Genomic DNA, 27,700 nt, shown 5'->3' with positions numbered 1-27,700 from the left:
ATCATTGATCATTTCTAAGAGTCACTTAATTAGCATGTAATTTGATAATATGTCGAAACTTTTCAATGTTAAAAAATGAAACTACATTGAAATATTTTGAGTTGTGTTGGATTTCATAATATTAAATTTCCCCATCTCCAAGAGCCAATTCAAAAATTTCACTTCTTAATCTAAACGCTTACTCACGAATGAACTCAAACTCTTTCTCACGCTCTGCTCCACTTTCTCATCATTCCCAAATCCTCACAACTCGCCACGCTTTTCACCCACTATCAACACCGTGAACGTTCGTGCGTGCTCACACGAAATCCACTTGCCAAAACTCACCGGCCCTCGTCGGCAGAGCATCAGTTGCTCTCCAGTGGCACTAGCGGACGGTCGACCTAACCCCCCGGCAGGCAGGTGGTTCTTTGGGCAGTTAACAACACCAACTGTTGTTGTTCTAGAGGTCCTCTCCCTCGGCGAGGGACTCCGACCGTCGGTGAGAACGCTCCGAGAGTTCAGTTCGCTCGGTGTCAGTGCGGGACCAGGACGGAAAAGTCGGTTAGCTCCTCCGTCGTTGAGTCCTTTCGGAAGGATCACCGTGAGTGAGTGTGTGTGCGCTTTTGGCTGAGGGTGTTTGGATTAATATTTTATGAGAAAATTGAAAAATTTTGCTCCGGTGGCCGTCCGGGTCCGATAAAACCATTAAATCAGGAGATTTTCGGGCGAGGAACAGCTGCAGCAAGCTTTCGGTAGGCTTGCAGACCGAGTTGACTCGTGAAGGATTCAGCTCTTGAGCTGCACCACTTTGGCATAGTTGGGGAAAATCCTGGTGGAACACCGCGAAAAAAAGGAAAAAGACCCAGGTGTGTGCGTGTTTGAAGGGGCCAACCAGAGTCCTGAGACAGTGGCAAGAAGAAGACCAAAGTCTCCCACGAAGAAGCTGCTGCTTGGCCACGTGAGGAACGGGAAACCTAATCAGCTGTCAGACGACGACGACGATGAATTCCAAGTCCTCGCAGCATCCTTGTACCGTGTCGCTTTGTGCAAGTATTTGTGTTTCGGCGTGAGTGCTTTTCGCTCCCTTTGTTGGTATTGGTGCGGTATTGTGCGGATTTATTGCCTGTGTGAGTACACATCCCTTCGTAGGAAAGAAAGCGAAATAAAATCGCAAACAATTACGAGGGAAAGCTTTGCGGGAAAAGTGTGTGATTTTCTCGTGCTTTCTTTTTCTCCAGAAGAAAGCGGAGGGATTTCCTTTGGAAAACGGTGGAAAACAACCGAATTATATGTTTGTGTAAAGAAGAAATTATCGTGTGTATTCTAAGTAAATTTCACAACAAGAAATACTAAAGTTTAGTGGCGAGACCGTCGGAATCGTGACCGGTCATTTGAAGGAAACAATATTGTGGCGATACGCTGGTCTTGGCTGATTCTCCTTTTGGTGCGGTGCTGATTACAGGTGAGTCTACGTGAAGGGACAAGGAAGAAGCCGAAGGAAAGTGTGAACAGGTCAAACCGTTCTGAGGGTGGTGACTTTTAATCGTAGCGTTTTGGTTGAGTTGTGAAGGGGTAGAAGTTGATTTTAATAACTTGAAAATTATTCATGTAAAAATGTGAACGATGCAGATTTTTAAGCTTTAAACGATTTAGTGTTTTAAGATATATTTAAATGTATTATGACCAGTTATTGAAAACAAAAAATACAAAAAAAAACATATACAAATTCAAGTTTGGAAGCTGTCCATACAAAAATGATGTATGAAAATTCAAAAATGTCTATCTATTTTGAAGGATTTTTTTTTGATCACACGAAGACACCAACGGCAAAGTTGTAGGAATGGATAAGGACTACAATAAAAAAATATGAAACACGATTAATTTTTTTTAGTGATTTTTAATTAACTTTGTGTCACAAAAACTTGAATTGCAAAAATACACTATTTTTATATTTTTTTTTGTTTTTGATATGTTTTAGGAAACATCAATGCCATTTTTTCAGAAATTTCCAGGTTGTACCAACAATTTTTGACCAAATTATAAATTTTAGATTCAAAACAGTTTTTTTCAAAAAATTGGTATATTGGTCGCCAAAATTATTCAACTTCATTTTTCGATGTAAAATCAAATTTGAAATCAAAAGGTATTGTAGTGAAAATTTGATAAAGTGCGCCGTTTTCAAATTAAATCCATTTTAGGTGACTCTTTTGAAAATAGTCGCAGTTTTTCATTTTTTTAAATTAGTGCACATGTTTGCCCACTTTTAAAAAAATATTTTTGAAATGCTGAGAAAATTCTCTATATTTTGTAGTTGAGATTACCAAAAAGTTGTCCTCGTGGTTTATTGATGGTCCCCTAATGATTTGAATACATTTCAGAAGAATGTAATTATTATGTAGGGGAGCTGGGGGTAAGACGGCCAGGCGGGGTAAGACGGCCACCCTACTGTTTTAATACTAATGAATATTACTAAAATGTTCAGCAATACTGTTCCTCATGCTAAATAATGCATATGGAGTCACCTTTGCCAGAAATATTGTTTGAAATAGTATAAAAATAGCTCAAAATAAACAAATAATTTTTGAACTTGAAACTGGATGTAATTTTCATGAATTAAAACATAGGCATTTTTGTTAAATAACAATATGTTTTTCTGTCTTCAAAGATTTTTTCATGTTAAATTGAAGTTTTCCCTAGATTATGTCCTTTAAAAAAGTTCAAAAAATGCGATGAACTGTTTACAAAAAATGTTTAAAAAAATAATTTATTTGGGGGCAAGACGGCCACTTCCTCCGGGAGTAAGACGGCCACCCGTAATTTGTAGATTTTATTTGATATAGGTTATATTTTTGACGGTTTTTGACTATTAAGACATATTTGTAGATAAAGGAAAAGCATTTTCAATAAAACTATCCATTTTTAATCAAAATTCTGTTAACTACCGTTTCGACAACATTCTTTACTGTGATATAGCAAAACTCATTGAATAGTATGAAATCAAACTTTTCATAAAAATCGCTAATTTAATATTGTTTACATAATTTTGATTTACTTATTCTAATCGAAATACACAAACTATTTTTTTTTTGTTTCAAATTGTGTTTGTTTTGTAGTAAAAATTCAAAGTTTTTCATAAAATGTGGTCGCAATAATATGAAATTCACTAAGCCAAAATATGAAATTTTTTGAACAGCATTTTTCTTCACATTTGAAACCTGATTTTTTTCAACCAAAATAGTTATGATATTCAGAGAAGTCTGTTGAACCAACCATGTAGGTGTTTGGGTGTATTTAGCATAGTTATTAAGTTAATTTATAGCATTGGCCGTCTTACCCCACATGGGTGGCCGTCTTACCCCGCGTATTTCATATATATAGGATTTCAATTATTTTTTTAAAATTGCTGGAAAGTATTGAAAATTGGTTTTTAGCCCAACTAATTTATGTCATTTCTATAATGGACTAGTAGTAGAACAATATGTACGTAATTTGAGATCAAAATAATCAGTTGTGTAAATTTTATTAGACTTCTCCCTTAGGGTGGCCGTCTTACCCCCATCTCCCCTATTTTTGGAAAAAGTGCTGAAAAGCTTTGTGTTTCAAAATGATTTTTTTTTAATTTAGGTACCGTAAGTGGGGGTGACATTTGGTCTGGGGGGTGAGATTGGGTCAAAGTGATTTTTGACGGATTTTACAATTTCTCAGGTTCTTCTCAATGAAAATGAATTCTGTTGAAAGGGTTGTGTAGGGGACATCTTAAGATGACTTCGCTGAAAAAATCTCGTTCCTAAAACAAATCCTGTTATTTTGGCAGATGTCTAAAGTTGGGGTACTTTTTGACCAAAAATGACCTCTCGAAAAACCATTTTTCTAATATTTTTGTTAGAATTGCTCGAAAACTACCCAAATGTTTGAAAATCTCCACTTCAAACATTGTAGCGTGTCAATACGATTCCCTCGAACAAGAAACGCTGTTGGATGACTTGTTTTTACCATATCGTTGTATTTGAGCATCATTTTAGTTTCATTTGACCCAATGTCACTCTCTCTAAGGGGTGAGATTGGGTCAATTTTTTAAACTATTGGCATTTTAGGTAGTATAAATCAAAATCCACCATATTTTGGGAAAATGTTAGTAAACTATCTAAGATCAAATCTACGATTTTCGATGTTGTTTAAATTGTTTTTGTTACTAAGAAATTTCGAGAGGTGTATCGTTTTTTGACCCATAGTCACCTCCACTGACGGTACTGCAAGGATTTTTTATTAACCATTTCAGAGTTTAATAAAATACTAACTGTCCATATTGTAGTATGCAAAACTGGTTGCACCATGTACCAGTGCATTGAATTGCAAACCCCTGAAAGTAGGCCTTGAGCGCAGTGTTGGAATTCGAGCGAGAAGAAGGAAAGCTTTTCTCGCTCGCGAGCGAGGGAGAGAACTTGTAGTATGGTCCAATCGACACCAAACTAAAGATTTCTGTTAATTATCGATAGATGAACGTTCCCTCCAAGTTTTGTCCAAATCGGTGAAGGTCGAGTCCAAAAGTATACCCAGTTGACCTGGAATGACCAATATAGATTTTATTTACATTTTTGTCATCTATATATATAGAAAATTTCGTCGGTTTTGTTTGAACGCGTATCAATTCAACACGGAACGTCGGATCGAGGTGATATTTGCTGCGTTGGGTTCCAAGGAAGGTTCTTACGCCAAATAGTTACAACTTTGGCCACTCTGGAACCGGTTCCGGAAAATCTGCAGATTGTATGGGAAAAGTTGCGTGATATCAAATTTTGATCACAGGAGGCTGAGTAAGCAAAAAAGCTAAAAACGTCAACAAACAAAAAAGGCAGAACGAAGTTTGTCGGGTAAGGCTTGTTATTCTAAACAAACCCACACGAAATTTGAAAAAGTTGCTCAAACTCCTCTACGATTTTTCCATTTTTCGGTTAGGGTGTGACACTATTTTGCTTATCTGGATTTTTATTAAGACAAGTTTTTCAATAATTTGAAGCTCAAAAATATTGAAAATTTAAATCATCCCGATTTGAAAACGTGCTTTTAGTTAAAAAAATTCTTCAACAAAAGAGTCCCACTAACTTCTGGTGTGTTTTTTGAAAAGGTCCTATAAACCAAATTTTATTTTTTTTGCTTTTTGGGTGTTTTTGAATACCCCTGACTCAAGGCGGTTCTAAAAACACCCAAAAAGCAAAATTTTAAAATTTGGTTTATAGGTCCTTTTCAAAAAAAACTCCAGACTTAGACTTTGCACTAATTTATTGTTATCGATCGCACTATTGCGACTTGTCAAAGTGGCCTAGGAAATTTAAAACTTCCTGGAAAATGATCAAAGCGAGCCGAGGTTTTTCAGCTGTCAATCGCAATTTTGAAGTGCGGAAGTCCAGTTTGGTGGAAAATGCGACAGGAAATGTAAATAAACAACAACTAGTTGCGTAGTTTTTCAAACTCTTGTTGTCAAAAGTGCGAGAGAAAAGTGCGGGCCAAATCCAAGTTACAGTGCAAGGATCAATAATTGCCCTTGATTTTCTTGGAACTGGCAGAATCTACCAGTTTGTATCATGGTGGGGTTTGATGATGTATTGAGGCAGCTTTAACTTTTGAAGTCATTCGCTGCCATCAACCGCCTCGCCTTGCGAGTCTCTATTTATAGCTATAATGAAGTAAGTAACGAAAACAACGAAGATTGCTTTTTGGAAGAAAATCCGACAAGTTAAATTTTCATAAAAAAAAGTTTATGAAAGACCTTTTAGCGATCACAAAGTAATGAAAATCTCTATTTGTTGTCTGAAAACTTCGTCAGTTACAATTACCAAATTGACTTTCTTTTCCATTATCCAACCTATAATCTGACCACCACAGTGCAAACATTAAACGTAAAAGTCCCAACAATGTGAACTCCAACGCAGTATCGTTACAAGTTATTTGTTGGTTTTACTCCATTTATCCTTTCCCCCTCTAAACGCGGCCCCATAAACACTTTCATAAGAAAAGAAGGTATAACCGTGCGTGTTTTGGCCTGGTCAGCAGTACTTCCAAAAACAAAAGTAGTAAACTTACTCGTTGAACAGCGTCATTGCCACTTTTTGGCTTGACCGTGGTCAACTTGTTTAATGTGGCCAAAAGCGCTGTTTTTCTTCATTGTAATTTTATTTTTGGCTTATTTTTGGATTATATTTCTTCTTTGTTGTTGTGTAAAATTAAATTAAATATTGTTTGACAATACGTTAAGTTATTCAATGACAAATATAAACAAAACTAAATCCTAACTCTTCTTCGGAAAACCTCATTATTCGAGTGACCTCGCACTTGGACCTTCCCAAATAAAGAAAAAGCTAGAGGAAAAACAATGAATTTCAGAGCAGGAAAAAGGGCCTTCGTTTTACGACCGTGGAAGGTCGTCCAACGTTTCCAATTTTTCCCGTTTTCCTTCCTTCTTGAACTTGACGTTGGATTTTCCCACCAACGACGACGACGACGACGACGCCAGAGGGCGTTCATCTCCAAAAATTCTCAGCTGATGGTCGTTACGATGGTAATGTTTGGCTCTCGAGGATTCGCGTAATCACACCACATCCACACATACATACAGAAAGTCAGTTTGAGAACAACTCTAGAAGTGGAAATCTCGACGCAATTTGCATATATCGATTAGATTAAATGTATACTAATAAAGTTCATTGAGCTATAAATACTGTTGCGTTCGGGCGGTTTTTAGTCGAGACTAATTTTGCCCATGTTTCCATACTGTTTTTTTTTTCTTCTTGGCGTTTGTTTTAGATATTTTAAGGGCGGGGAGGACCTTGAGGAGACGGTGTAATTAAGAGGAAGTGATTTCTGGTAACATTACACACACAACTGGCTTTTTGAACAAAATGCCTTTTCAATTCATTAAATCAATACTAATACAGTCTGATTTGCGATGCCTTTCCGTCGGGTCGCAGGGTTTTTTTGCGTTCGTCGTCGGTGTGCAATAACAACAAAACCTTATCATACCATTTTAGCTCGATAAACATCGTAACTCGTCGTTCGCTTCGTTAATCAGCACCCCACTAAACATCAATCATGTAAAACTGGTAAAAAAATCTCAATTAAAAAGTCAGACTGTTAAGCCCTTCATCATTTAATTACAAATAATTTTGGTTCTATCTTTCCACAGCCGGCTGTCTAAGATTAAACCATTTCAATTAAAAGTAAACAACCGATAAACCGGAAATGTCTCATCCGCAGCATCCGATTGCTTGCCTTGAGAATAAAACATAATACTTTTCAACAAACACTATGATTTTGGGTCGCATCATCATCTTCTATGATGAATCCTGACCAAACACCCTATCCTACTAACAAATTTTCAGGTTCCTGGCGCTCGTGGGGTGTAAGCACAGAGTAAATCAGCTGCCCTAGTAGCAACCTGCGCTAACTAACATTCCCGTCCCTTAAAATCGAGATCTACAAACTGACATGGCGGGCGCCGTTGGTGGCCAATGACTGTTACCTATTCGCAACTGATCTAGTTTTAGCAATCATGGTGTTTTATCTTTTCGGCGCATTCATACATGCTGTTGATAAGGGAAACACCACTAGATCGTCGAAGCCTATAATCAGTAGTGCTGAAAGGATATTACGGTCCTGTTCAGCAAAGGAGAAGGACAACCATGGGTGGTCTCTCATGCTTATGCTCATGCTCAATTTGAAAAAAATACTTTTAGAATTATATTCATTCGAACATTGATAACGATGACATATAGAAAGGGATAAAAACAAATCTTTTAAAATTAATAGATTGATACTATCATCAATAACTGTAATTTTTTTTGCGTAAGATTCAGAATACCGAAATCTAGGGCGAATCGGGACTTCAGTCTGAATAGGGACAGCAGTTTTTAGAGCACTTAAAGCTTTTATATTTGGAAATGGATGTACACATTTTGTTGGTCTAAGTCTGTTCTAACCGAAACCAACCAGAAAAATGAAAATATTGTGTCCCGATTCGCCCCATGTGTTCCGATTGACTCCAGTTTACGGTATAGTACTTTTTCAAAAGGGGAGTGGATTTTTTTCATCGGTTTTTCGTGAACATTAAAGATAAAGAAGTTAACAACATTTTTTTAAGTATTCAATATTAACTAACTTAATGCATTGGTCACCCCTTGCCAAAAATAATAACATTATTTTCAACTTAGTTGCACCTAACAAGTATTTAATTTCACTAATTTTTTTGTAACAGGTTAGAAAAGTTTTCAACTCTACAGAGCATAAAAGGATAATTTTGGAAAGATGTAAAATTTGATGGCTTGAAGGTAATATACAGTAAAAAGATGAATTATGGTGGGTTAAAATTTGGTTGCTGAAATACTACCGTTTCTTGAAAAAAAAAAAAATGAAATGAACTTTACTTATTTTTTTATTTTGCTCAAACTTTGTGAGGGCCTCACCTATGATCAAAGAAGTAATTTTGTGTGATTGGTTCGTCCATACAAATCGCCACATAATTTTGGCAGCTGTTCATGCAAAAATGGTACGTAAATTTTCGAAAATCTCTACCTTTTCAAGGAGTTTTTTGATTGATTTAGTGTCTTCGGCAAAGTTGTATGTTATTTTTGGATTAACTATTATTTACAAGATTTCCCAAAATCTGTATTTTAAATTATTGATTTTTTTTATATACCCGCATCTTTTAAGTCATTCAGAAGTATGGCCAACATGTTGCTATCGAGGTATATTTTTTAAGAAATGGTGATTTTTGTAAAAAAAAAAACAATCTTGTACTTAAATTTTTTTGTCCTCATTTTTTATGTAAAATTTAAATTGCAATCGATACATACTTTACACATTTTTTATTAACCTTCCCTTTGTATTAAAAAAAATCACACATAAGGTATTGGGGTCCTTTTCGACCCCAAACCTTAAAAATCGTCAAAAATCCAGTTTTTGACCGATTCTGGTTCTTTTGGTCACAAATAGAAGCTTAAGACGTCTTGAAAATTGCCGGAGTTACAGGTCGCCAAAGGTGGGGTCTCAAAAAGGTCTCTTTTTTTTGTTGAAGCCGATTTCCAGTGGCCACAGTGACCAGTTTCAGAAAGGGGACGGAAACGGGACGTCCTAAGCTTTCATTTGGGGCCAAAAGAACCAAAATAGGTAAAAACTGGATTTTTGACGATTTTTTTAATGTTTATGGGGCGACAAGGACCCCAATATCTTTAAAGTAGCTTTTTTTATGGACGCTCCCCTAGGGATCTTCCGAGGTTTATTTGGTTTGTGAAATGTGTATTTATACTATACATTTAATGTCAGAAAATATTAAGGCTGTAGCATGTATATTAGGGTGGGTACGGATTTTGAAAAGTTCTCAGATCAAGTTCTGGTGTGGTTCCCCTTGTAGGGCATACCCAAAGGGACTCTCACACCAAATTTCAGCTCATTTGGTTGAAAACTGGCTTGTCTCAAGCGGGTTCAAGTTTACATGGAAATTACTATGGGAAATTTTGAATTTTCGTTCATTCGCCCCTACAGGCCCGGGGAAAACATGTAGAAACTTCTAGGATGGCCAGAAATGAGCGGAATCGTCTGGAGAACAACTTTCCCTAAGAGACCAGGTCGATTCGTTCAACCCCCATCGAGCTCAACGGCAATACATCCGGGGTTTTCGGAACCAACAGTTTTCCTCAGAAAAGCATCAAATTTTCCTTAGCATGCTATGAATGCTTGATGAACACTGCGACGCCACGTGTCTAACGCTACCACGTGATTGTAAAATTTGCACCATAACCGTTTTTTTTTATTTGGAGGTTCAGAATAAAGCTAAATAGTATCCTGATCGCCATAAATGATAATTCTATGGTTCAAAAAGTAATAAAAAGTAATTTTTTATAGGCGATGCTAGGTCACGTGGTAGCTGTTTGACATGTGGCGTCGCGCTGTTCATCAAGCATTCATAGCATGCTAAGGAAAATTCGATGCTTTTCTGGGGAAAACCGTTGGTTCCGAAAACACCGGATGTATTGCCGTTGAGCTCGATGGGGGTTGAACGAATCGACCTGGCCTGGTGAGAGTCCCTTTGGGTATGCCCTACAAGGGGAACCACACCAGAACTTGATCTGAGAACTTTTCAAAATCCGTACCCACCCTAATGTATATAGCAAAAGTTATAGCGAAATTAAATTTCAAAAAGGCCGATAAGGACTCCAATATTGTAGGAAGGTTAAGTAGACCGTTTTCAAAATATAGCCATTCAATGTTTAATTTTGACCGATAAATTCCGGGTTTGTTGACTTTTTAAAATAGTGTCCATGGTGGTCCATTCCTAAAATTATTTTTTTTCGAAAAGTTCAGAAAATGTCCAAAAATTTTGTCTAAGAAACATTGAAGATTGGACCTCTGGTTGCTGAGATACAGCGGCTTGAAGAAAAAGATACAGGAAAACTGAAATGTATTGTCGATATCTCAATAACTAATGTTCTGATTTTCAATTTTAAAAAATGAAAAATTCTTGAAAATTTCCAATCTTTCAGAAAACAAGATTTTAAAAAATAAACTGAGACTAACATTGAAAAATTGAATGTTTAACCTCTTAAAATGTTAGTCGTGATTATAAAGAATGGGTTTTTGGCCAATTTTTCATTGTTTTCTGGTTTGTTATTAATTTTGTGACATTTTCTAAAATTTACTTAATAAGAAATATGTTCGTTGTGAATACTACATTAATTTTTTTTCAACCTTTTACAAATGTACGTAAATTTGTGTGAACTCACCAAACAACGTTGAAAAAAAAAGTTTTTCAAATCTTTTTTTTTAATTGAAAAGGTTGAAGAAAATTCAAATAATTTTTTTTTCCAATTTCAAGGGTCACATACTTGTAGAAAATCTAAAAATTTTAAATTTCTTAAAGTGAATCACCTACTTTCAAAAGATGATTTCCAGTCACTCCTGAAAGACGATTTGAAAATTGGCGTTGCGCAAAGCGAACTGTCCAACTTTTTACGCGTGCCACGATATCTCGAGATTGGATGGACCAAATTAGCCAAAATTTGGGGAGAAGGAGCCCGTTTTTTTAAGTTTGTTAAAAAAACTAAAAACTAAATACTTTAATGCAATGGAATCAGATTTATTTTTCTTTAAATCAGTCTTCATACCTACCTTTTACATTTTTGCTGATTTCTATGTGTGTAGCTCCTTAAGAGAGCATTGCTCTGCCTCAGGATACTGACATAAAATTATTTTACGAGAACTTACAAACAAGCATCAATCTCTCGGAGCATTGTTTCGTGAAAAGTCCTCCAGCTAAATGGAAAGCACATACTATGCTGCTGCACATGTCACACGTGCCACTTCAAAAGTCTTCCAAAAAGCTCCAAGATTATTTGCCTTCGTAAGCACAAAAAAAGACAAAACACGCGAAAGGATGAGAACTTGTGTACTAAGGCTCATTCCATGCGTGGGACGAGCTGTCAAAAAGTCTCGCTAACTCGTTGCGACTAAAATTTTAATTTCCAGCGCAAACAGAGGTACGCGAAAACGAGCATGTCCTCAATATCCGACACGGTCGCCGCGTTTACGCTCAATTGTAGGCTGGGGAGCTACGAACGGTGGGACGTGCTTATCAAGCGGGGCGGAACTTTATGAAGGAATAATTTTGGGAGCTAATTAACAAATTGGAAAACTGCTTTTCTGTCTCGAGAGCACGAACGTGATTGTGGGCTGGGGTAGAGCACCCGAAACGTTGCGAAGGAGAATCGCTTAATTACTGCGGTTCCGTGAACATACGGCTGCGGGATTGGTTTACTTTGAACTCGGTAGGCCATGAATTGCTGCCTTGTAGTGCTAGGGTGGGATTGGATGTTAAAATTAACAAACCATATGATTAAATAATTTTTATTGCCAAAATATTAGAACTACACACTATGTAACTAAAAAAAAACATTACGTTACTAGTAAAACTTTTTTTTTATGAAACTTGGAGCAAAACTTTACGATTTCTTCTCCTCTGGTGCCTTCCTCGGATTGGCAGCGGCAGCCCCACCTCCGAAGGCCACGGCCTGGTCATAGTTCGGATAGTGATGCGGTGGGAACTGCCCCGGTGGGTAGTGCCCCGGCGGCGGGTACTGCCCGGGTGGGTAATGTCCAGGCGGGTAGTACGTTACGTCCGAACCGTCCGATGACGGTGGCATCAGATGGGGCGGCGGGTACTGAACCTGGCCCGGATAGTGATGGTGCGGTGGATCCTGCAGGGGCCGATGCGGATAGTTGGGGTTCATCTCCGGTGGAAAAACGGTGTGCGAAATCGGTCCCTCGTGCGGGTTGTGCGGCAGCGGGGTTCCGTGGGGCTGATACGGTGGGTAGTGCGACATCTTGACGGGTTGGATGGCGCGATGGAACTGACTTTGAGCCGAGGTGGAACGGTGCGGTTTGATTTATAGGAAATAAGTGATAAGATCGAACGGTATCAGTTAAGCTGTGGATGTTTTTATCGTCTAACGTGCGAGTGAGTCTTGCAGCGGGGGTTTTGCTGATGAAATGGAGCTGGAGATAAGTTTGTTGTTTATCTTTGTTGGTGTAAAAAGATATTTTTAATCGTAGAACAGACATTTGTACGTTTCTCACGAAAAACGTCATCGATGAAATTGAATAATTAATCAGTTAGCTCACTTGGTTATTTCCAAATGATTCACACTCATTTTCTTTGTTCTCTATCATTAGTATATATAGAAGCAATTCTAGTGGGTAATTCTCCGCCAATTACACAGCAGTTACCCCGACTCCTCTTCGTATTGCGTGAAATTTTGTCCCAGGAAGTAACTTTTGTCCCTGATGACGACCGAGCTCTATTTTTATATATCTTGGCACGGAGAGGTGGTACGACCCCTTTCAATTTAGAACATTCGAAAATACACGTGTTTTTTCAATAATGGCCTATCTACAATCACTTAGCTTAGAATAGTTAAGTAAAGTAAAACTTAGAAAATGTACACAACTTACGGCCGTCATCCACAATCAACTTAGAAAATTTGCTGGGCTGATATACGTTGCTATGCAGTTGTTTGTTTACCTTTGATATGGAAACGTCAACTTACCGTAGATTTTGAAATTTTCCAAACCATACGTCAAGTTTCTAATTTTATTCCTTTTCATTGTAGAAGATCAGATTCATTTCCATTGATTCAAACTCCTAAGCTAAGTGAAATTTTCTAAGTTAAGTGATTGTAGATAGGCCATAATTTGCAGTCTGGAAATTTGGTGTCAAAGGGACTTTTATGTATAGCAACGAGCAACTGTTCGAAGAGAAGAATATGTTTATCTCTTTCAAACCATCAAGCACTCTCTGGCGCGATGGTAACGTGTTGAATTACCAACCAAGAAGTTGCTGGCTTGGTCTTCGCTGCAAGAAGTTTTTTTCTTCAATACAATCAGACAGCAGTCGGTAATGTGAATAACATTCGGTAACGGGCAAAATTGTCAGATATCATGCAGATTCTGATATACTTCCACGCAGTTTGTAGCACAACTATACGACCACTATTTATGTGTAGAGTTTTATTTGAAAAGACATAGGGAATCCCATAGCTTTAATGAGCATTTTGTTGCATTTTCTTTTATTAAATCGTTCTAACATTGAAAAAAAATATGAGATCGATCCGACCTCTATAGCCAGATTTATTCAACTGTCTCATTGTCACACTTGGCAGGAACAGTGAGACAGGTGGGGTACAAGGATCTAACACGCATGCAGTGTCCTGAAGTCCCCGCCAGAGGTGCTGTCAATATTGTTTACGTGTGCTTTTTGAAAAGGTATATATATTGCATATTGCATATATTTGCGAGATAATTACAATTATAACGTTAATTTTCCCACATTTAACATTTATTAGGTCAATAAAACAACAATCTGCTAGACGATTCAAATAATACAACAAAACACAATAAACTAAACTAAAAAACTTATTAGCTTCAGTTTCCTTGAAATGAAATGAAATTAGTTTGATTCTTCCTGACCTTTGCTTTAAAATTAATTGTGCTTTAAGAATACTCACTAAATTTCAGTCGAAAATGCTTTATACTAGCTGTCACTGAACACCACAGTGCTGATGTGCCAACATTAGGAGCTTGTCGGAATTAAATATTGTTCCCCTAGTTGTCCGCTGAGATTAAATGTAAAATCCAAAAAAAAAAACAAAATTTTTTTTTTTATTTCTGTCATTAATGTCTGATGCGCATACGACATTTTCAAAAGCCTCGCGCCAAAAACTTGGTTCGATTTTGGTTCGGTTTTACCTTCATTCGCTTTATATGTGGATGACAGTCGTGACCTAGCCGTGATGGGGTACAATGTGACACTCTCAGGGATCTGACACGCATGCAGTTTCCTGAAGTTCCCACCAGAGGCGCTGTCAATATTGTTTACGTATGGTTTTTGAAAAGGTCGTATGAAATAAATACAAAATTATTTTCTCAAATTATGTTTTTTGTTAGTTTCTACCTCGGTTTTAACTTTTTTGCATATATATTTGCGAGTTAGTTACAAGCATTACGTTATTTTTTTTTACATTTAACATTTATTAGATCAATAAAACAAAGTTCTACTTGGGCATTCAAGAAAAACAACACAACACACTGAACTATAAAAACTGAATAGCTGAAGGCAATTTGACAACAGAAATCTTCAATTTACAGAAGTTATATTAAAAAGTAATTAAAATATATAACGACCTTATATTTAAAATAAATAATTTTATATCTTTGGTTGAATAATGTTAAAACTCATTGTATTGTATAATTGCCATGAATTTTGAGAAAAATAATGAAGACAAATTAAAAGTGTCTCATTGTTACCCATGGTCTGAAAAAGAGGGGAATAATGAGACAGCTTCGGATTCTGGATGTATTCTCAAATTTGATAAAACCTAATGAAAGGACATTGTAGCCCAACTCATGCCCTATTAAATGACGAATGAAATTTGGAGAAATATTAGTTTTTGTGTTTGTGGCAGCATATGAGCGAAAATGATTTTTTTGTCATAATTTACTTTTACACCCCAAAATCAAACATTTATGAATAACTTAGGCGTCATCCATAAAGTATGTTTCGCTAAAATCGGCCAAAATTAACCCCCTCCTCGCTATGTCGCACTTTGTCACGCTGGCTCTGAGCCCCCCACCATCTGGTTTTGTACAATTATAGCATGATTTAAAAAAAAGGATTACTTTTAAATTTGAAGTTCAGTGTAAAAAGTTTTACAGGATGTGTTTGGATTTTTTATTTTGTTGAATGATGAATTGATAGAAATCACCATCAATGTTTTTTTTCGTAAATCTGTTCAGCGTGACGTCACAGTCTCACGTACCGCCCCCCCTAGAGCGTGACGTACTGTATGGATGATACCTTAACAAGAGCGCGTCAATATTCGCAGCAACTCTTATGGCAGAAGGGTATCCAGTAGACACACCTTTCCCCCAAATATGAGCCTGATAGGTTGAAACTACGATTTGTTAGAACCATTTTATCATTGCTTTCCGTGTCTCATTGATGACTACAAATGGGCAAAAAATCTTTGACCGAGTTATAATTTTTTTAATCAATACATTTTTTTTTCATAAAATCGAAATATTGATCGCAAAAATTTTTCAATTTCATTTTTGATGTAAAATTGAATTTGCAATCAAAAAGTTCTTTAGTGAATTTTTGATAAAGTGCACCGTTTTCAAGTTATATCCATTTTATGTAACTTTTTTCAAAATAGTCGCAGTTATTGATATTTTAAAAATAGTGCCCATGTTTGCCCACCTTTGAAAAAAATAATTTGGAAAAGCTGAGAAAATTCTCTATATTTTGCTTTTTCGGACTTTGTTGATACGACCCTTAGTTGCTGAGATATTGCCATGCAAAGGTTTAAAAACAAGAAAATTGATGTTTTCTAAGTCTCACCCAAACAACCCACCAGTTTCTAATGTCGATATCTCAGCCACTAATGGTCCGATTTTCAATGTTAAAATATAGAACATTCGTGAAATTTTCCGATCTCTTCGAAAAAAATATTTTCAAAAATTTTAAATCAAGACTAACATATCAAAAGGGCGTTATATTGAATTTTTGGTCTTTTTAAAATGTTAGTCTTGATTTAAAATTTTTGAAAATATTTTTTTCGAAAAGATCGGAAAATTTCACGAATGTTTCATATTTTAACCTTTGCATGGCAATATCTCAGCAACTAAGGGTCGTATCAACAAAGTCCGAAAAAGCAAAATATAGAGAATTTTCTCAGCTTTTCAAAAATATTTTTTTCAAAAGTAGGCAAACATGGGCACTATTTTTAAAATATCAATAACTGCGACTATTTTGAAAAAAAGTTACATAAAAATGGCTATAACTTGAAAACGGTGCTATTTATCAAAATTTCACTTTGGTACTTTTTGATTGCAAATTCAATTTTACATCAAAAAATTAAATTGAAAAATTTTTGCGATCAATATTTCGATTTTTTGAAAAAAAATGTATTGATTAAAAAAATCATAACTCGGTCAAAGAATTTTTGCCCATTCTGGAAATTCATGAAAAGTTGGCATTTGATGTCCACTAAAACATATCCAAAAATAATAAAAAATAAAAATAGTTTTTTTTTTGCAAATCAAATTTTAGTGACAAAAAATTAAATGAAAAATCACCAAATTTTTTTTACCGTGTATCATTTTTTTTCAGTGTAATCCATATTCATACCTACAACTTTGCCGAAGACACCAAATCGATCAAAAAATTCCTTCAAAAGGTACAGATTTTTGAATTTTCACATATCATTTTTGTGTGGACAGCTGCCAAATTTGTATGGAAAATTATATGGACAAACTAATGATGCAAAATTGCTTCTTTGGGCATATCGAAGGCACCAAAAAAGTTTCAGCCGGATTAAAAAATACAGAAAAAATCGAATGACCGAAATCTCAGAGAATTGCTCAAGGGCGATTTTTTATTTTTCTGTATTTCTTTTTTTTTTGATCTTGAAAACTTTTCCTACAATTTCACCGAAGACACCAAATCGATCGGAGAATTACTTCACAGATAAAGATTTTCAAATATTCACATTCACATAAGGCTTCATCCATAAAGTACGTCACGCTAAAATAAGCGCAAAATTTACCCACCCTCTCCCTTTTGTTACGCTTATAACATGAAATGTAACACTTGCTCAGAACCCCCCTCCCCCTACAGCGTAACATACTTTCTGTATGACTAATACTAGAAAATTACTCCAAAACAAAAAAAAACTGTCAAATGCCGATGTCTAAGAAACTAAAAGTTCAATTTTTAATTCTAAAAAATGTAACAATCGTTCAAATCGCTTAAAATGAGTGTGTATAAAATTAAACCCCTATTTTGCTTATCTTTGAATTACTGCTCATCATTGAAAAAACGGCCATTATCCACTGTTTAAAATTACCGAGGCGAAAAGATTTGGTCACGAGCACAAAAACGTGTTTTTCTCGGAATATGTAGTTTATTTGGCATGATAGCCGAATCTTCAATTATAGGCAGATTAGATGTCAAAGTTATTTTGTTTGCATTTAAGTGCTTCAATCTTTACTTTTTTTTGAATACTGCTTGAGAAGATTTGATAAAATGATTCCTAAAAAGTATAAAATTTGTACTTTCTTTTCCTTACAACAAAGTTTATACTTTCTTTTTCACGATTACATGGACCCAAAACAAAACATCAGGAACCTTTTTTGGATCCGCATCATAACATCTAGCCAAAACAAAAATCCTTTCTTCTACCCAACATACTTGAAAAAGGACACCATGTGTGTTGTGTATGTGATATTCCACTCTCCAGACGATGGGAGGAAGATGTGCGCCAAGCTATGTTTAAGGCTCAAGTCATCGTTGTTCTGCAGTTGATGTGGCCCCCTGGGAGGGAATCTCCGGTTCGTCCTGTCACGATGGTTCTTAGTAAAAATCCAAAAAAGGGCACCCTCACAAGCTAAATTGCCGTTATCGGTCGGCCAAGGACTTGGAAGTGATGTTTAAGAGGGCCGACCGCCACCGGGATGGTTGACGATGACGGGTTGGAACCGATTGACCTAATTTTGGGTTGTTTCTGCTCTTCTTAAGATGTTTATAGGGTAGAGGACCCAGAAATCGCCCACTTTATAGTGGCAATCTAGGAAATTTAATGAGTATTTAATGACAATTTATGGTATTTGGTTCTATATGTTGTAGAACGTTGATAAACTATTTGATTTTAAGTTTCCACAAAGTTTTCATCATTTACATGTTCATCTTTGATGAAATTTTGCGTTTTAATAAAGTGCTCTGAAGAGCCTATTTTCGCCCCCCTAAATCCAATTTTCGCCCATCCTTGGAACCAGTTTTCGCCCACGACAAAAATCAAGATACCATATGAAGTTATGACACAAAGCTAAGCAAATATGGTCTCCTATTGATACACAACATGTTCCCGAAGCTCAATTTCATTGATTTGCACATATTTTGTCGTAAAATAAATTGAAGTTCAAAAAACCCTAGGAGCTTTCTATACAGATGTCCTAATATTTTTTAGGTTCTTTGTATATTCTAACTAAAACCAAAACATGTTCTCACTCTCACTAAAAAAAATATGACTAAATCAAAATTTGTGATAGAACTCATGTGTCCCTATTCACCCTAGATAAGAGCACACAGTTACAATTAGCTCCATGTTGTTGTTGATTTTGTTAGGGGAGCTTTAACCCTATGGGCCATTCGCTCCCGAATTGACTCAATATAAAACTTCGAGTACCTCTTAATAAAAATATTAAAGCACATGTGTAACTACTTTCCCATCCTCTGCTTAATTTGTTTTCCTCTGTACCAGTAAACTTTTACTACATTTGAACTAGGTGTCCCATATCTTAGCTTAGGTCAATTTTTGAACTGATGTTTATACCAAAACCCCCTAATGAATGAAACTAATTAAAATGATTATTTAACCTATAAAAATAATCTAGAATGTTCCAAATATATTTTCAAGCACATTTCGCTGCGATTAGATAAGTTTTTATGGTAAACGAAAACTGGTTCTAGATAAAATCTGAAAACACAATAAAAGATTTCGCCCTGGACGAAAATTGGATCGCATGTTTTTTCATGACCCCAGAAATCGCCCTCTTTATTTTATTGAAATAACCTTTGGAAAACGTTTAAAACAGGTAAATCACTAGATTTTCATGAAATTCACACATACAGTGAACTAATGAATTATTCATTTACATAATTTTCGGACAAAATGAGTTGTTTTCCCTCATTAACATTATTACCCGCTGTAGTCTAAATTGACAAAAATATGGCGGCTGCAGTAAGGCTTTTTTTGAAAAGCTTATAAAAACTTAATAAACAATAGAAATTCATAAGAAAAGTTTCAATTAGTACTAGAAATGAATGAATATGTAAACCTGCATAGTAAATTCAACCAAAAAATGGTATAAGTTTGCTAAATACAGATTAAATCCAGTAGGTGGGCGAAAACTGGAGCAGGGCGAAAACTGGGTCCTCTACCCTAGTGGGGACCGGGTCGGAACCGCTTCGAGTGAAGGTCAAACCTCGGCAAAAAGGTTTACTGCTCAAGTGATGATAAGAAGCGAGGAGCAATTCAAGAATTGCGTTGTAGAGAAGTTTGAGGGAGAAAGAATGTGCTGGTTTCATAAGAAATTATGAGAAATTACGAAACAAAAATAAACAGAAACCAGAAATGAACAAAGAACAATGAACAATGAACAATGAACAATGAACAATGAACATTGAACAATGAACAATGAACAATGAACAATGAACAATGAACAATGAACAATGAACAATGAACAATGAACAATGAACAATGAACAATGAACAATGAACAATGAACAATGAACAATGAACAATGAACAATGAACAATGAACAATGAACAATGAACAATGAACAATGAACAATGAACAATGAACAATGAACAATGAACAATGAACAATGGACAATGAACAATGAACAATGAACAATGAATAATGAATAATTAGAACAATGATATAATTAGAAAGGAAATGCTCAAGCTTTTCCCGTTTCAAATCTAAATATTTCGACCAAAATTTGTCAACAATTATGTTCCGTAGTTGAAACTATTTCCTTTGTCAGAAAGACAAATTAAAAGTTTTCTCTTTTTCTCTCGATAAAAAAGCTCTCACTAATTTTCCGGCAGGTGAATCAGCAATTTTCTTCAACCTACCCAGTCCCTACTTCCGGTTCAAGCTATTCGACCTAAACTTTGATAGAGACGATCATCGATGTCTTTCTCCTCCCTTCCCCCTTTTCCCATACCTAACCTGGTGTCAGTCACTTAATCACTTTGACTAACATTAGAACACCCCTAAATCTAGCTGGCGGGGGTAGTTTATCGTCGTGGGCTTCCCCGGCCAAAAGTTGTTCGTTTCCGGGCCAGAACAAGGAATAAATTTTCGGCCTCTTCTTTCGGGAGAAGGGAAGGAAGACCAAGCGAGTACAAAAGAGTGCCATAACCTTAAAAAGTGCCACCGGAACCCCGGCGGACAGTCGAGTCTTATCTTGTTCGGAGGCCGGCCCAAGTTAGCACCACACGCGAAGCGAAAAGAGGTCGACAAAGTTTGTTTTAATAGTTTAGCGCTTCTTTATGGCTTTATCTTATTGTCGAACGCCATGCTTTGGCTTATCTTTGGCACGTTCGTACACTTGCTTGTTTTTTGTCGAAAAAAAGGAAAAACTCCCACGGGCTCGTACGAGCAACTCCCTCCCACGACTAATTCCTTTTGTTTGTTTTTTTTTCAGCTCGCTTAAATAAGACATTCTTTGTTCCACTCCCAAAAATCTGGAAAGCGCACACGTGTGAAAAAAAAACCACCCAAGAAAACAGGAACAGAATAAGATAATTTACCCCCGCACACATAACCTCAAAGCCAGACTCAAGTCAATGGCCGCCATCATCGTCGTCGACGGTTTTGGACTGTGTCATGGTTTTTGATGGAAATGGAATCTTTTCACGCAATCCCGGTCCCTGGAATGCTTCCGCCACCATCCACGGTACTCGGGTTCCGTCTTCTTCAGGACATGGATGACCTTGCACGTTTATCGTGAATGTGCGAGAAGGTGGTGGTCTGCGTTGCCAGCGTCTTGTTGTGAGGGTTTTCCAGGGGTGTTGAAACATTTTCCATTGAAAAGTGCATACAATTTATAAAGGTTTGATTTGATGATGTTTATCCACCTACAAAGCACACAAACACTTAGTAGACAAAATAGTATGAAAACGTTTTTAATTTACCAAAATGGCTGTATCTTGGCGCTGAAGAGACAAAAACTAATGGCGTTAAAAGCAAAATTGGTCAGAAAATTGTTACCTATAAGATGATGGGATGGGTTTTGGCGTCTATTTTTTTAGATTAATTTTTGCGAGATAAACGTAAAAATTTTAGCGAAAAATTTTCATTTTCCAAATTTAACATGCTGTGAATTAAAAGTGACGGGCAATTTGAACGCATTTTTCAGGGTTTTAGAGCAAAATATGATATTCTTGTATGAAAACAGACCAGTTTGGTGGCGTACTCAGAATTCAAATACAAAAATTGTTTAATAATTCTGCCATTTTTTGTTTGTCGACTATAAAAAAATTAGGACATGTTATTTAATAGGAAATTTAATGTTCATTTTGATTCTGCAATAACCCAGAAAGATAATTTTTCAATTTGGAGCAACATTTAAAATTTTATGTTTTTTGTAACATTTCTGGGTTGTTTTTTTTTTGAGTTTATTAATGTTCTACAAAGTTGTAGAGTAGACAAATACAAAAATTTTAATTTACAAACATAAAGGATTTTCTTATAAAAAATAACAAGGTAGGGGAACAGCATCTAATTCCAGCGTGCCTCTAATGTTGGCAGGTCAGAACTTTGACATTCAATTAAAGCTAATTAAAAGCGTTTTCAACTGAAATCGAGTGATAAATAGCTCAACAAGAAGTGAGCAAGCAAGTTTTTATCAAAAGTTTTGCAAAATTAGTTGTTTTAATAGTGAAAATCAGCAAATTGGATGGAGTTAGGAGCGAGTGCTTAACCTGCCAAACATACGAAAATTTCCCCTATGGTCTCAATATTTGAATAAAACAATGTGTTTAAAAGAGCATTTTACACTGGTTCAGTTGTTTTGCAATCATAAGTTTTCAAAAAAAAAAATTAAGATTTGACGAAACAAAAAAAATGCCAAAAAAACTTTTTCGGTACTGGACATCGAAAGTTTTTTTTTTATGCCCTAGTTTTTGAGACAGAAATTGAAAGCAGGTGACAAAAACTTGAAATACCATTTTTATCAGCCCAATAATTTACAAGATATATCACGTGTGCAAGACAAAGCCCGATTTTGAATTTTTTTTCTTTTTTTTTATAAAATACAAATATTTTTGGTCATATTTTGGGTTTAAATGATAATTTTACATAGAAACCCAAAATTAACCCAATACGATTTGTTGACATTTTGGCTCAATTGTGAGGGCAGATTCAGATACAGCGGGAAAAATTACATGGAAAAACGTAAATTTGACAATTTTTGAATTTCGTTAGGGTGGTCCCATACGGTTTTCCCTTGAAAATTATACTTTTTCAAATGAAGATATGTATCTCAAGTTTGAAGAAAAACAACCTTGAGATTTTTCCAGCGGGTGTAGTGCTTGCGCATTTTCTAGATATTCAAGATTTAAATTTGCATCTTTTTTACCTTAAAATGGCTGTAACTGTTGACCTTTTAGTCCAAATTGACTTGTCAAAATATGAAAATGTTGGATTTGTAGAGTTTTAAAAATGTCCTCAATATCACTTATCTCTAAGAGTTAACCCTAAATTGCCACGTTCAAAAAACAAATTTTTGAAATTTTTCTCAGATGCTTTGTATAAATTTGGTCGTAGAAGGCGTAGATTACGGATAAAATTATGGTGTCTTCGACAAAGTTGCTTGGATTGCCAAGTTCAACAACTTTCTTTAAGACCAAAATATCCCAAAAATATTCCTGAAATCTAAGATTTTCAAAATCACTCTAATCGTGAACCACTCTAATTTTAAACCAAACCAAAAGTTTCCCCTTTCCATTTGCAACAACTCTTCTGAAGACACCACAGCTCCAAAACTTCACCATTTTTCGGAAAATCCATTTTCCACTTAATTTTGCGATCTAGACCACTGTGCAACCTTTCATTCTAAAAAAAATGTGTTAACGTTTTTAATGGGTTAAACGAGCATTTCCTTAGCTTGTTACACTTGCCCCACTTTCCCCTATTCTAGCACCAAAATGTGTAAACCTCTGAGCCAGTGGAAATCTACTTTTTCAACCTGAATTGAGTTTAAGAGCGAGTCCACGAACAAGGCATACCCCTTTGTATGGGACGTCGTTTGGACCTTACCAATCTGCCTGAAATTTTCAGGGGTTGTTTTTACATATAAAACTAGCATCTGGCCAAAATATGAGCACTCTAGGTCAACGGGAAGTGGTGCAAATCGGGACACAAAGTTTGGTGGTTCAAAAACGTCAAAAATCTTAAAAAGGCTATATCTTAGGTAAAATTCAATTTAATTTCAAAATTCAAAATGCATCTGAAAGGGCTTAGAAATGCAACAAAATGCAGGAAAAAGCATCCCAATTGGATGAATCTGAAGGGAGTTATTGGCTTTTTAGTGGAAAAATAGCATAATTTTCAAACTCAAATAAAAAAATGTTCCATCCAGATATCAACTCGCTTCGACCTGCAGCTTGTAGAGAACATCTGATACTACCATCTGAGACTGAGAACGCTTTGGATAAGGCAGTTTAACGTATTAAATAAACACTTTTTCATTAAGTGATTTTTTTGGTTGTAAATTTTTGCACGGGGGACCCCTTAGATCAAATTTTCCGGTGATAATTTCATGATATTCGTGTTTCTGAGACAATTTCACGATAGAAACATGCACAAAAATGTTTATATTCATCCATTTTAACCCTTTAAAAAATAAAAGTTAAAAAAATAAGAATCTGCCTTTTATTCTGGTGTCATCTAGTATCCTTGGAAACGAACTTGATTTTCAATAAATGTAAATCGAAGATTTTTTTTACTTTCATTTTTTAAATGGTTAAAATTGATGAAAATAACAATTTTTATGTGTCTCAGAAACACGAATATGATAAAATAATCACCAGAAAATGGGATCTAAGGAGTCCTCCAAGCAAAAATTTACAACCAAAAATTCACATAAAGAAAAAGTGTTTATTTAACACGTTAAACTGCCTTACCCAAAGCGTTCTCAGTCTCAGATGGTGGTCCCAGATGTCCCCTACAAGCTGCAGGTCAAAGCGAGTTGATATCTGGATGGAACATTTTATTATTTGAGTTTGAAAATTATGCTATTTTTCCACTAAAAAGCCAATAACTCCCTTCAGATTCAACCAATTGGGATGCTTTTTCCTGCATTTTGTTGCATTTCTAAGCCCTTTCAGATGCATTTTGAATTTTGAAATTAAATTGAATTTTACCTAAGTTATAGCCTTTTTAAGATTTTTGACGTTTTTTAACCACCAAACTTTGTGTCCCGATTTGCACCACTTTCCGTTGACCTAGAGTGCTCATATTTTGGCCAGATGCTAGTTTTATATGTAAAAACAACCCCTAAAAATTTCAGGCAGATTGGTGAGGTCAATGCGAGATGGGTATGCTTTGCTCGTGGACTCGCTCTTAAATTACATCATGAACAAGATAACTTTATCAAATTTACAAAAAAAAATCGCTGCTTGGGGTCAGTTTTTAGGCCAATGCAAATGGAAATGCAAATTTCACTGCTCTTTTAAAAAAATGGCCCGATAAATCAAGGGTCAAAGTAATATATTTCTTCAAAACAAAATTGTGGAAAAAAACAGATGAAAAAAATATTAAAAAAGTATTTTTCTGCATTGACGATGATTTTAAGCATGTTTGATGCAATTTGAACTAGTTTTTAATTTAAGTGAAATTTCGATGTTTAGTACAGCAAAAAAAAATATCCTTTAAAGATAGCTTGACGCTAAAATTTGGATTTTTTCGACAATTATTTCAATTATTTCAAGAACCCCTGCCTCAATGCTGATTCGCGGCGCAGTAATATGAACCATTAAGCACACCACCGTTCGCTCTGGTCGTTCAGCCGGTCGGTGTAAATGATGTGAAACGATTAGTACAAGTGACTTGGCGTTGATCGTTGAACGGCTTTGCCTCGATATCGCACTGGTACCGAAATAAGGCAAAATATGTGATAAGACGTGCTGCTGGGGAGCAATTAATTGTTTTTTTTTCTGTTATTTCCTCAATTATTCTCGTTCAAGCACATGGAATCAAACACATTTCTATGAACTGCGTCACATTTAATGAGTTCCGGGAAATGTTTTGTTCGCCAACATTCAATATCTTTTCAGCATTGCGTTGCATTTGGGATAATTAATTTGGCGGGCGAATTTCCCACTCCATCTCCATTTGCCTACCTAATTAGCCCTTATCGGAAATACTGATTTCGAAATCTAAACCATTTCCCAGGCACTTTCAACGTCTCTCTTAGCAAAACGACCTTGCCCCTGTCGGCAGGGTCCCTGAACCTCGCCGGGGTGTGGTGCACATTCAACAAATGATTAATGTTTTCCCCTCCCTTGTATTGGTCCGCCCCCTTAAGCCGTAATCTCGATGGTCAAAAAGCAATCCTTCTTCTCGGAGTGAATGCGGTAGCATTGACCAGAGGACGGAAATATCCTTCTTGGACGGCGTGCGTTATTTCGCTGCTGCTACTAGTTGATTGGAATGAACATTATTTTTTTATTATTGATTTTCCTGGGGTTTTGTAACTAGTTGGAATATTTTGTTTAAAGAGAATTTTTAATAATTTTTTTTTGTCTACTTTCAGGTAGTTGGACCTTCTGATGTGGCAACCAGTCATGGCCGTAAGCTAACAAAATGTATTTTCCAATTTTTCAATCATAATAACATGATGCCCAATTTTCCTAACAGGGCACGTTTCCCATAACCCTTGTCCGTAATTTATAATTCGTTTTATTTTGCTACCCACTTTGGTTGCTCACCAGAGTTCATTTTCCCTGCAGCTGATTATTGGAAACGAATTATCCCCCGGGGCATTTCCAATACAAAGTGGCTTGTACGATCCGGGAAATATGATTATTGGGCTGGAAACATTGGAAAATTACTATCACTCGAAATGGGATGAAACTTTGCCATGCTCCCCGATTTACCTTTTTTTCCGCTTCGAAAGTTGATTTACCTTTTGCTCCCGGGGTTAAACGGCCACTTTTTTCTACCCAGCAACGGTGATACTGAGAATGAACCCAAAAGCAAAGCTGAACCCGTTTGAACGGGCAAAGTTTTCCTGCTGTTATCCTTTAAGCCGGTTTCTGGTGATGATGGACAAGTTTTTTTCTTCTTCTTATAGTTTGAAAATACAGTAAATCAAGAGATTTGGTTAGTTAAAAATTTGAACATGTATTTATTTTTATTGTCAGATCATCAAGTTAAGTTAAGGTAAATTATAATAAATCAAACAGTATAAATCGTTGAACCTCTACCCTGGTGGGCCCTTTTTTTCAATGATTAAGAGTAAGCCCTTTTACAAAAACATCGTTTAGCAAACAGCTGTTCTATTTCAATACAAATCTTGCTCAAATGAGGCACTCATTGCCTTAGTTGATGAATCTACAACAGCTGTTTTAAAAGTTTGCCCCAACGATATACTTTCCAACAAGCTTCAAAACTTGCAGTTTCAATCTTGCCCTTCCCAAGTCAACATGCCAACCCCAACCGTACAGCTGATCACGATCACAATCCTCTCAACTGTCCTGCCAAATCTCACCACCGGGGCTCCGGCTGCTGGCTGCTGCATGTCAAGTTGCACGTCCAGTTGCAACAACGACCTTCAAGCCGCTTCCCAGCCATGCGGGAAGGTAGCCCCAGTACGTCCCACGGTGTATCCACCGTCAGCCGTAGAGTACTGCGACGATGATCCGGCGCAGGAAGGAAATTGGGACCGCTCCGTTGAGGCCGCTGGCGCCCGGAGTCCGATTGGGGCCGTGCTGGAGCAGCAGAAAATACTCAAGGAGGAAGGTCTACCCGATACGGCTGGGAATGCTGAGCTGTACTCGTTTTTGCTACTCCGCGACGGTATGAAACTGTTGACGGGGTTGTTTAGTGAGTGAGGTTAAAACGAATTGTTGAATTAAAAATTGGAAAAAAAAATATTTTTAAAAACTAGACTTCATGTAATTTTTATTCTCATAGAATAAAAATCATAAAATTAACCCTCTACAACCCAATTTCGACTCTAGACGGGTTGCGATCTCAAAAGTCGCAAAAATAAATTTTTAACAAATTTTTGATCTTTAAATTGCATTGGAAAGAAGAACTCTTAAAATTTTAGAAATCAAACATACCCAAGTAACATTTTTTTCTAGGAGTTCTACAAGAGCTCTTCAAGATAGCTACAGCATAGCAGTTTGGACCGCGGTAGGATAAAATTCTCTTCAAAACTTCTTCAGGAGTTTGGAAGAGTACTTGAAGAGAGTTTTATCCTACCGCGGTCCAAACTGCTATGCAGTAGCTATCTTGTAGAGCTTTTGTAGAACTCTTGGAAATATGTTACTTGGGATAAACTAAACAAGATAATTTAAAATTAAATAACTAAAAATAAAA

At 36.2% G+C, this 27,700-nt stretch overlaps 2 protein-coding genes across 4 annotated transcripts in view; one reads left to right on the top strand and one right to left on the bottom strand.

Annotated features, from left to right (window-relative positions):
• The first annotated feature begins 363 nt into the window (after positions 1–363).
• The window catches only part of LOC120417363 (inactive dipeptidyl peptidase 10), a 401,896-nt gene continuing 374,559 nt past the window's right edge, over positions 364–27,700 (top strand). The window contains exon 1 of the mRNA XM_039579377.2: positions 364–1,444. The gene's annotated coding sequence lies outside the window, so the exon portion shown is untranslated. The remainder of the gene's footprint in view (positions 1,445–27,700) is intronic.
• On the bottom strand, positions 11,859–26,453 carry LOC120417366 (uncharacterized). Of its 3 annotated transcripts, none has more exons than XM_039579382.2 (2): positions 26,280–26,453; positions 11,859–12,381 (listed from the first exon to the last, which is right to left on the bottom strand). In XM_039579382.2, the coding sequence occupies exon 2, from the start codon at positions 12,348–12,350 to the stop codon at positions 11,970–11,972; it is 381 nt and encodes a 126-aa protein (XP_039435316.1). In that variant the 5' UTR covers positions 12,351–12,381; positions 26,280–26,453; the 3' UTR covers positions 11,859–11,969. The 3 variants fall into 3 exon arrangements, with proteins under 3 accessions (XP_039435316.1, XP_039435315.1, XP_039435314.1); XM_039579381.2 differs by lacking the exon at positions 26,280–26,453 and adding an exon at positions 26,083–26,201; XM_039579380.2 differs by lacking the exon at positions 26,280–26,453 and adding an exon at positions 26,070–26,190.

This window comes from Culex pipiens, chromosome 2 (genome assembly GCF_016801865.2).
Source record: "Culex pipiens pallens isolate TS chromosome 2, TS_CPP_V2, whole genome shotgun sequence".
NCBI lineage: Eukaryota > Metazoa > Arthropoda > Insecta > Diptera > Culicidae > Culex > Culex pipiens.
The sequence above is the reverse complement of the archived record's forward strand: the minus strand, read 5'-3'. Positions and strand labels throughout refer to the sequence as shown.